At 29.9% G+C, this 10760-nt stretch overlaps 1 protein-coding gene across 1 annotated transcript; it reads right to left on the reverse strand.

Annotated features, from left to right (window-relative positions):
- Positions 1-214: 214 nt before the first annotated feature.
- Positions 215-6394, reverse strand: LOC105198278 (endothelin-converting enzyme 1). The gene is made up of 18 exons (XM_039449025.1): positions 6262-6394; positions 5757-5941; positions 5481-5642; positions 5319-5402; positions 4976-5199; positions 3911-4570; positions 3749-3838; positions 3537-3675; positions 3330-3459; positions 3060-3150; positions 2785-2961; positions 2612-2712; positions 2466-2518; positions 2261-2312; positions 2045-2112; positions 1489-1625; positions 1221-1388; positions 215-508 (listed from the first exon to the last, which is right to left on the reverse strand). Exons 1-18 carry the CDS (start codon positions 6279-6281, stop codon positions 332-334), a joined length of 2718 nt encoding a protein of 905 aa, XP_039304959.1. The 5' UTR covers positions 6282-6394; the 3' UTR covers positions 215-331.
- Positions 6395-10760: the final 4366 nt, after the last annotated feature.

Genomic DNA, 10760 nt, shown 5'->3' on the forward strand with positions numbered 1-10760 from the left:
AAAATTAGATTATTTTATTTATCGTCCTTTATATTTAAAAAAAATTACTTGATATTTTGATTTTTCGTGGCATCGCTTTGCGTCATAACTACACACATTATGTCTTTCATGCATAATTGATGCGCAAAAATGTTTTTAATTGTTATTTTTATCACGAACAAAAATATGATATAGATCACAAACTATTGTAGTGAAGGAAAAATAAAACAATTGATTTATATCATATGCTTCACTTTATTTATCGATATATGTAATAAGGTAATTTTTGTTAATCGTTTCCCATTTTTGTTAAGCATTGACAAACTTATTTTGTAATATGTATATAAGAAAGTCACTTCCAGACATGACATTTTTTTTCGGGATTCATCGCACTGCCGACCGGACAATTGTAAGCTTTGGCAAAGTCCCGTGAATTGGAAACAGACCCTATCACTCTCAGTCTTCCGATGCTATGCTCATCTGATTTGGCCTTTTCTAGGGTTCTATTTGTGATGTCTTCACAGAACAGCTACAAATATTATTGCAATTTCATGCATTACAGTATAAACGTTTATTTCAATTACTATTGGTCTTTCATAATTTATTTCGATTACTATTGTTATTTTCATAATTTAATTTGTTATAACTGAGCATTATAACGACCTGGTGCATGGCAACCGATCTCGGGTTAGCATGAAAGAAATTAAACTTATGTCTAAAGCGCTGTCGCAACGCGGGCAAACCCGGGAACATTAAAACCCAACGGTAGTTCCCCGAATTAGTTGCGACAACACTGACACACGCTAACCGCGCGGAAATATCGAACATCGCACTTGCGATTGGCAATAGCTTTTCGCAATTGCGATCAATATAAAAACGCCGCTTGACGCTCAAGCGGCGATCAGTCATTCCAAGCATTGATACAAAACACATCTCCGTCAAAAAATTAGCCACGAGCAGCAGTCATACCTATGAAGAGCCATATATAGTAACACCGTTAGCACATACACAATAGTACCACTCGAGGTACCACAGCTGTAATACGAACTGCCGCTCGTGAGTCTTATCAAACGTTTATAAATATACGCTTATATTCAAACGTTCGGACTCCTTTCGCTGGTCAACGATTTCTTAGGTTCTCACTCCCTCCACAGCGTCCATCGGGCTTATGCCCGATTTTGTACGTTAGCCGTACAACAAATTTTTACATCTGTGAATTCACTATTTATCTGTATACTTACATTAGCAAAGGATAAGAAGAAAAGTTGATCGTTAGTGATATCTTCATGGCCCGGCAATACAGTGTCCTTTTTTCCGCATTCTCTTTCTCTCCTTTCATATGCTCTAAACGCAGCCTCTAATCCCATTGTGTCAGCGATATTATCCCCTATCGTCTTATTTCCATAGTTCTGCAATTTTTCTCAATAATTCATTCGATCAAATTTTCAAAATACACAACAAGAAACATTATGTGAATTATAATAATCAAATGCAGAATAATTGACAAACCTTTATTTTGTAATTTGACTTCTTTGAAATGGAATAATTATTAAATTGTTCTACAAAACATTTTGTTCTTTTGTCGTGTGCTTCAGTTATTGCAGATGACAATTTTATCAGATTTCCGTTCTTATTATAAGCGTATCCTAAAAAAATTGTCCTCTGTTTTTTTGCCATACTTCTTAAATATTTTAAAAGATAATGATCATTTGTGCAGATATACTTTTTAAGGTAATGGAACTAGGATTAAAAGTAACAGAGAAGGGGGGGAATAAGTTATAACATTTATACAAAAAAATTATGAATATGATAACAACGTAAGAAAAGATAGAAGTTTTGTTACGATCACCATAAAAGATTACTATTTTTCTTTATGCTTTTATATCTCATTCATAATATTCTTTATATGGATGTTACAACTTGTCAATGTTAGTTTTAACCCCAGTTTCCCTTAAAGTGATAGCTGTTGTTATATTATCGCAATAGTTTCATATACATATACATGTATATACTATAATTTAGAAAAGCAAATGATTTAATATAAAATATTATTTGATAACGTTACCAAAGTTATCGAATCCATGATTAACTTCATGAGCCATTATTACTCCAATAATGCCATAATTAATAACTCTGGAACAAAGAATAGTTAGAAAACGAATTTGTTAAGAATTTATTAAAAATTATAAAATTGTGAAAATGGTATAATTTATAGTTTATATGAATCTATCACTGTGTTCCGTTATCGCCTTGATTTTTTAAATTAAAATGGTTTATTTACTGTGGTCTGTCGTAAGCGAACAATGGGCTCTGGAAATCCGCTGCCGAGAGACCTATAATCGAAGGAGAGCTTAATATCGATAATGATATGAATTATTAGAAACTTGTATAAGCTTAAATAAATTATTACAAATTTATATAATTCACTAATTGATGTAAATTATTGCAAATTTATATAAACCATTAAAAAAAGGTATATGACGTACTTAGAGCATCTAAGATGTAGTCAAAAGCAGCATTTACTAATATAGGACTTATTCTGTAACACGGAATTTATATAAGTTTAGTTTTGCAAATTAGGAAATAAAACTGTAATTATACTGGAATAAATAAATGCATATGCATTTCTTACAATAGATCATTTTCATCTGACATCAACTGTCGCAATGATTTCCACTTGCTGTATCTATTAAAACTGAGTGTATTTTCATAATACGAATTAATAACCATGAGCTATAATGAAATAGAGCAATTAAATCAAATAGTTTTTATGTAGTAGCATTTAATAAATTTGAACAAACTTACTCCTTGAAAGTTTTTTTTAACAATAGTGTTATTTTTATACCAATCTGGATATCCAATAAATTTCTTCATATTTATTAACTTCGTTAAAATAATATCCTTAGTATCGTCATTCAACCAATCCGTCTCTTTAATTTCATATTCGACTTCCTTTTGTATATCATCTAACATATCTGATGCCTGCAATAGAAATAAGTGATTTAATTATATATTCTTAAACAGAGAGCTATATATAGGGACTGGCAGAATAAAACTTCTAAACAGTACAACGTGCTTACTGTTGTCGTGATTTCATCCGAGAAATGATTTTTCACGTATTCGTATGCTGCAATATCTCTCATCTCTTTTTCCTGTATGCATTCAAACAATCTGTAATAGTTTATTATGAGTTTAATATAAATACACAAATATAAAATTTAAAACTTTGATTTTGAATCGTATATTAAAACTGCGTTGTATGAAATAATATATCTTAATATAAGAAGTTATATTTTTATTTAGTTAAAAAGCGAACTCCTCTTTTATACATATAAGAGCTTATAGCACACCTCGCTGGCACTCCAAAAATTTGTGTATTATCATTTTTTTGTTTCTCTTTCCATTCATAGTATAGTTTTTTCATTTCTTTTGTAGTAGTTCTTATTATGTTGCTCAAAAAATTCCAATGTATATAGTTCACTGAAATATATACTCCACGTAAGTGTATTTACTGACGATATTTTATTATAATAACCGCACTGTTTTTCAGAATTTACCGATTGTTCGACTCGACGTCTCGTCTAGCAAAGTGACAAGACTTGAAACATAATTTGAATAAATTGTTACTCTTGAATTGACATCTACGTCTACGTGGGCCTCATCAAATATTTCCCCAATTTTGTATAGCCAGTTAATCTATGATGTTAATGAAGCTTATTTGATCAGAGAAAATTACACATGATGTTAATCGATTAAAATAACAACTTACTTTGCTATTAGCAGTTTTCGGATTTTTTTTATCATACCATTCCTGGAAATCAGTGAGCTTCATTGTTTCATATCTTCCATAGTCCAGAATCTGGAATACATTATCATTAAGTATATTATTATTTTTCTTGTTCGTTGTTTGATGAAGCTGTGCAACACTTACATGAAATAGCTGTATTTGAAATTCGATCACGTCTTGAATATCTTTATTCATATTTTTCTCCGTAACGTCGACGCCTCTTGCTTTCGCTATGGCGCATGCTACTTTTGAGATGTAATCAGTATAGTGCTTCCTAAAGTTACCTTTGTCAGCCGTATTTTCTGTGCTAATTTGTGGTGTTGTTGCCTCTAAAGTTTTCTGCAGTCTCTCTCTACGTGCCTGCCTCATGTGATTTTTTTTGTTCTTTGGCGAGAATAATTTTTCTTCATAATTTGTTGGTATTACTCGTTCTTTAACCTTCTCTTTCTTTGTCTTATGATTTTCATGTTTCTTAGAATGAATGATGCTTTTCATTTTTCTACTATGCTTCACATTTTTATTTTTCACCAACTTACCGATTTTTTTCATACTAATCTCTTTCTTCGTACATTCATCATTACACTGTTCGTTTGTGTCGCCATCATTATCGTCATCTTTATTGTCATTATTATCTTTATCATGATTATTATTATCATCGTCATCGTTATTGTTATTATCACTTTTGTCTTCGCTTCCAGGTTCTTGACTATCTTCCTGCTCGTCGCTTTCGTCATATTCTTCTTTGCTATCGTTGAAGTTAATCCAGTTAAAGTATGATTCCAAAAGTAACTTTGGAATGCGTATCTAGGAACAAAAGCTTTATTTTAAAATATCACTGTTGAGAAATTAAATCGTATTTTTCAAGTATAAAGTTACATCTATATAAAATAGAAAAAGCAAAACAGAAACAAGACACACAGTAGTACTATGAATTAAATAATGCAATTTTAAAATCCAATTACACCATAATTACACTTTTTTGTTCCCAAGAGCAGGTCCAAGTACCTCGCGAATTTTGGAAAGTTTCATATTAACATATAGAATTAAATTATAGAACTCTTTATGTATATACATATATGTGTATATATATATATATATATATATATATATCTTAATATCAAACTTTTATCTCCGTTTATCAGCAGGCGATGTAATATTAATATAATCATAATTTTCATTAGGAATTTACGTAACACAAATGATACGTACAAATACCCTTTTTTGAGGCGTTTTTTGAGGTGTTTTCGAAGCAAAGTTCCATACGTCTACCTCGTGGAAAGCATTGCTACCTGTTAAACGCATATATTGGTCATCCACTTTTTGCCAGCTGTACTCCTCCTCGTTCCATTCCTCCGGTTCCATTATCATTGGCCATCCACCTATTCGAGATATAGTATTAATAATTGGCTGGAGACCTTGCTTCTCCGCTGTATCTGGAAGCATTTTGTGATTCAACAAACATACCACGGACCACAATTATGAATGAAAATAATATTATTCAAGTTAGGCACGACTCTTCGATTGCTTTGATTATCGAATTATCCATGCTTACCTGTATCCATGCAAGCTGCATACCATTTTTTCGCGAGTTTTATCGCATAAAGATCGTCATCCTTTGGACCCTCGTCGAAGATTTCTGCGAAGTATTGTTTAATATTTTAGAATTTTATTACATACACATTTCGAGCTATAGTGTAAATGATTTAATATTAACCTTTTATTTGTTTCGCAACATTTACTTGCGCTCTATCAAGCATGTTCCATGAATTCATTCCTTCCGGAATAGGATTATACTTCGGCCATTTTCCACAGGCGTATTCATAGAAGTCGTCGCACGGGTCCACAGATTTGTCCATGCCCTCTGATAAAATCCGTGCTGAAAGGTAATGAAAACAAGAAGAAAAGTAAAAATAAATAATAATTTGAATTTTTATACTAGCTGTAACTAGTAATGATAATAATTCTGGATATAGTTTTCACTATCAAATACCAAATTTTTTGCACTCTTGAGTTTGGCATACGATAGGCTTGTTTTCTTCTTTATATTCACTCTTATTGTTTTCTTTACTTTCAGTTAATTTATTGTTTGAGTCAAATAACCATGCCAGATGTGAAAGATATCCTTGGTTTCCGAACGGCGTTGCATTCTTTATTAAAAGTATTCCAATGAAGGCGCTTCAACGTACAAATGGAAATAAAATTAGTACAATATACTTATATATTGGAAATCATAAGTAGTGCAATATATAAAAATAATAAAATAATAAATGAGATGATAAAGAAATGATAACTCTTAGTTTATATAATTTTTCGAAGAGCTTTAGAATTTGAAGCAATATAAAAAAGTTTACGTGATATTCGATTGTTTTTTTTTTATTTTCAACGTTTTTTCTAGTCAATAAAAACAAATTAATTTTTGTGTAAAGTAAAATTAGAAATCGTCCAATTTACTTATGATTGGCAACAGGAATAAAAAATAATTATTATTTACTTACAAAAGAATGAACTGTCTCATTGTCGAAAAGCAATCTGAGATTGATATAAATTTCAAGTTGCGCTATGTGGTACGTATGTACTTTTATATTCTCCACTGTGATATGTGAAATTATTTGTTGCAGAGATTATTATTCCTTTATTTATCACTACTTGAGCGGAAGGATCTTATTACGCAACCATATCAAATTGATAAATTCGAAGGACGGAGATACATCTTCCGTCCTTCCGATTTGTATCTATGAATTTTGCTATAATCAATCTTGCATTTAAAACTTGAACAATATTCATTTTCACAATTCCTTTTTTTTTAAATTTTATTAACGTGCAAAATAATACGGAATGTAGATTTCTAAGAAGAATACCTTTTTTTCAAAGACTTCATGATAAATAAAGAATAATGATAAAATAATTTTTAATTGAATCTCTAAAATGTGAAATAAATGTTTAGCAGTTATTTACAGTTGAATTATATTTATATACGGATGATTTTATATGTGATATGTTAGAATTTATGACAAACGTAGTATGTTTCTCACTTTCCTAAAAAAAGGTATTTATCATTTCATATTCTCGAAGAACTGTGCAGTTTTTTAGAATTCTTATCACGGCCAGCGTGCATTTATTATATTTAATTAGCAGAATTACTACAAATTATCACTTTCAGAACATCCGTCTTTTCATGTTTATTATATCTATTTATATAATGCAATATAAGTGAGAACAAATTATTTGCTGAATTGTGTTGCGCATTGCAATAATAAGGTTATTCAGAATTTTTTTTTTCGTTTATTATTACATTTATAATATATGTATTGTAAAGCAAACAAAAAACATTTATATACTTACATAAGTGGACACATTGAAAATAATAAAGTTGCTTTTTGAAATTTGATATGATATTCGTAAATATTTATTTTGTTTACATATATTAGATGAATAATTGTAAGGTAAATATTTTCAATTTAAACTTTTTTTAATTTAAAACGTTTTTTAATTTTTTATCTTAACGCAACTTTATCGGATTTTGATTGATATTCAATATATTAAATACTTTCTTTTATGATATAAAAATTAAGGAAAAAATTTAAAAAATTTGAGTCACTATTCAAATAAGACGCATTCTCTACTTTATGAGCTTTTTTCTTTCAACATTACTGAGAGTCTCTAAAAAAATGTACAATTTTTTGCAATAAAGACTGTGTCAAATAGATATAAAATGAAATAATAAAATAAAACTAAAATTACATATTAGTGTTTAGTCGAAGGAATCGACGTTAATGTCACTCCGTGTTTCCGATTTAAAAATAAGTTTATTTTCTTAAAAAAAATATATAAATGTTTATAAAAGGTAATTTCGTGTATACGAATTTATCTAGACAACGCCTGGGGGCTGTCGTATGCCCTGAGTCTAGATCTAAATTGATGTGGCAACGCTTGAAGGTCGATCATACGCCCTGAGCCAAGGATCGGTTTTAACGCACGCGCACAGAATTATCTTTCGATATGAACTGATCAAGAGAGATTGAAGATCAAGACAAAATCGGTCGATAAACGCTCGCTTATAGAGTCCTATATAAAGAGAGAAGCGACATTGATGTCCGAAGCTCTGATTGGTAATCTAATTGATACTTGATTGGCTAAGCGAGCAGCTATATTGTGACCACAGCTGTTTGCAGAATGATACGAATGGTGTTTGATGACGTTAAAACGGTCCCAAAATAGTGGTGGAGGACTCAATTGGATACTGAAGGTTGTGGAGGGGGTTTGATGTCGCTTCTCTCTTTATATAGGAATCTATTCGCTTATATACTCACGAAGGGCTACAAAATCCCACCACTGTTAGCAAATCCCTTGGCGAGCCGTCTGCGTGCCGCGTGATTGGGTGTAACGTTGAGAGACGCAACGTATCACTTTGATTCCGTCTAGCCGCGATCCTCCGTGAAGGATCGGCGGCTGTGTGAATGCGTGTGCGCGTGAGTGTATGTGTGTATGTACGTGTGCCTGACTTGTTCGGACTTGTTTGATCCTGTGCGATCTTATGTTGTGCACGACTTAAAATGTTATGCTACAAAACATATTAGACACCGAAAATTATCATACACTTGTTACGATACACATTAAATTTTATGGTATATTTAATTCACGTTCAAGGCCTTCAAGTTAAAATAAAATTAAAAAAATTATTATGTAACATACTTTTCAAAATTATATAGAAGATATTTCATATGTGTAAAAATTTCTTTTATGGACAAACCTGATTATGTAAAAGACAACAAGAATTCAAAAAGCTCACCTGAAAAAAATGGTGAAATGACAAACGTGATCACGCAATCCTACACAATCCCATATATTTTGCATGAACGCATTTTGCACGCACCACGCGAATGAATTGATACGAATTGATCGAGTAGCTGCCTACGTGATTTGTTTGTATGAAACAAATAATATATATTACCTCTTTGCTGGTAATGAATGTTTTTCTTCCGACAAGGATACATTATAAATGTGATAAAGGTGAGTTTCAAATGATATCTATATAAATCAGTTTAGAAATTTATTAAGGTTATATTCCAGAAGGTTATTTTTTCTTAAAGAATAATGTTACTAAAGATTATTTTATCACATTGATCAGAAAGTCTTTGTATTTTATGCAAAAAAGAAAAAATTGTTTTTAAAAAGCGTTTTTATTTTGATCATCAACATATAGTCTTCGTCTTCTAATAATTTCTTCTCAGCGATTTATAGGTTTGAAAATTTTTTCTTTGAAAAAAACAACTAATCCTGGAATTAAAAAAAATCAATTGTGAGGACGACTTAAAATGCGAAAAGACCTGACCTCTGACCAATCTTGTAACTAATTTACACCGAGCATTTGATACGCAAAATTGCGGTTAAAAAGCTGACAAATGATTGCTTTATAAAACATAGAAAAACTGCAAAGAAAAATTATTAAATATATATTATATTTTAACTATTTTATTTTACAGGGTTTCTAATAAATTTTGTATTTTCTTCTAGTTTTTTAATTATTGAAAATACTTATTCCTATTCATACGTAAATATACATGTATAGAGTTTTTTAATATGTATTATTTATTACGATGTCCTCAATAAGACGTGCAAATACCAAATGAAAAGTAATAAACAACAGAATAAAAAAATATTTGGCAATACAAATACAAGATAATGAAACTAAAACTAATTTTCTGAAAAAAAAGAATTCAAGTTGAAGGAACCAAGTTAAAACCCACACAATATCATATTAATTCTGATATTTCAGAGCATTACCAATAAAATCAATTTTATGAAAATTTTACAGTAAAAAATGTAGATAATAATATTGTTGAAAATGTAAGTAATGTGTCTGATAACGAATTTTGTATTTCAGTACAAAATGTTAATAATAATATTTGTGAATATGTATGTAATGCAACTGATAACATATCTTGTTCTTCAATAGAAATAATTTCATTAAAAATAATGTAATTAAACAACGTTGTCAAAATAATAACGAAGAAGTTTTTAATAATAGCAATGATTTTAAAGATTTCTTAAATTCTAATTTAGTAAATGATCTTGCTCAATGGGCTATTGAATTTAAAATTTCTCACTTAGTTTTAAATTCTCTTACAAAATTATTTAAAAAATATAACTTTAATCTGCCTAGCGATGCTAGAACTATTTTAAAAACACAAAGAAACACTTTTGTTCTTGATATGTATAATGGTAAATACTGTTATTTGGAATTGCTAGTAACTTGAAAATAATATTTTTGAAAATACCTGTACTAAAATCATTACAAAAAATAGAACTATTTATAAATATTCATGGAATATCATTAGCCAATAGTTCTTCAATACAATTTTGGCCGATACTGTGTAAAATAAATCAGTCTTTATATAAATTAGAACTTTTATTGTCGCTGTTTACTGTGGCCAATCAAAATTTTCAAATATACATGAATTTTTGAAAGATTTTATACAGGAGTATAAAATTTTATGTGATATTGGAATAACTATTGATACAAAATTATTTTCATTTTTGGGTTTTATTTGTGATACACCTGCTAGAGCCTTTATTAAACAAGTAAATGGCCATACTGGTTATTATAATTGCGAAAAATGCGTATAAAAAGGAGAACATAAATTTGGAACAACGATATTTAACGATATTGATAGTGATTTAAGAACTAATGGAAGCTTTTTACTACAAACGCAAATTGAACATCACAACAATATTTCACCTTTAACAGAAATCAGTTTTCCTATGGTTACAGGATTTATTTTAGATCCAATGCACTTAGTTTATTTAGGAGTCATGAGAAGATTTATCTTTGTATTTGTGCAGGGAAATAATTATTTTTGTAAGTTGGATGCAAGAAGAGTTAGTCTCTTGTCAGAAATATTACAGTCATTACGTAAACATATTCTCGTTTTGATTTTGCAAAAAAACCACCAAGTTTTAACAAAATTAAAAGTTGCAAAGCTACAGAATTACG

This window comes from Solenopsis invicta, chromosome 5 (assembly GCF_016802725.1).
Source record: "Solenopsis invicta isolate M01_SB chromosome 5, UNIL_Sinv_3.0, whole genome shotgun sequence".
NCBI classification, from domain to species: domain Eukaryota; kingdom Metazoa; phylum Arthropoda; class Insecta; order Hymenoptera; family Formicidae; genus Solenopsis; species Solenopsis invicta.

What these genes read in the sequence shown, in the direction of transcription:
- LOC105198278 (XM_039449025.1), bottom strand. Translation starts at nt 6,281, where the DNA reads ATGAGACAGTTCATTCTTTT. An exon ending in ATGAGACAGTTCATTCTTTT is followed by an intron (nt 5,942 to 6,261) that starts GTAAGTAAATAA and finishes TGTACGTTGAAG; the next exon opens with CGCCTTCATTGGAATACTTT. An exon ending in AGTCAAATTACAAAATAAAG is followed by an intron (nt 1,389 to 1,488) that starts GTTTGTCAATTA and finishes GAAAAATTGCAG; the next exon opens with AACTATGGAAATAAGACGAT.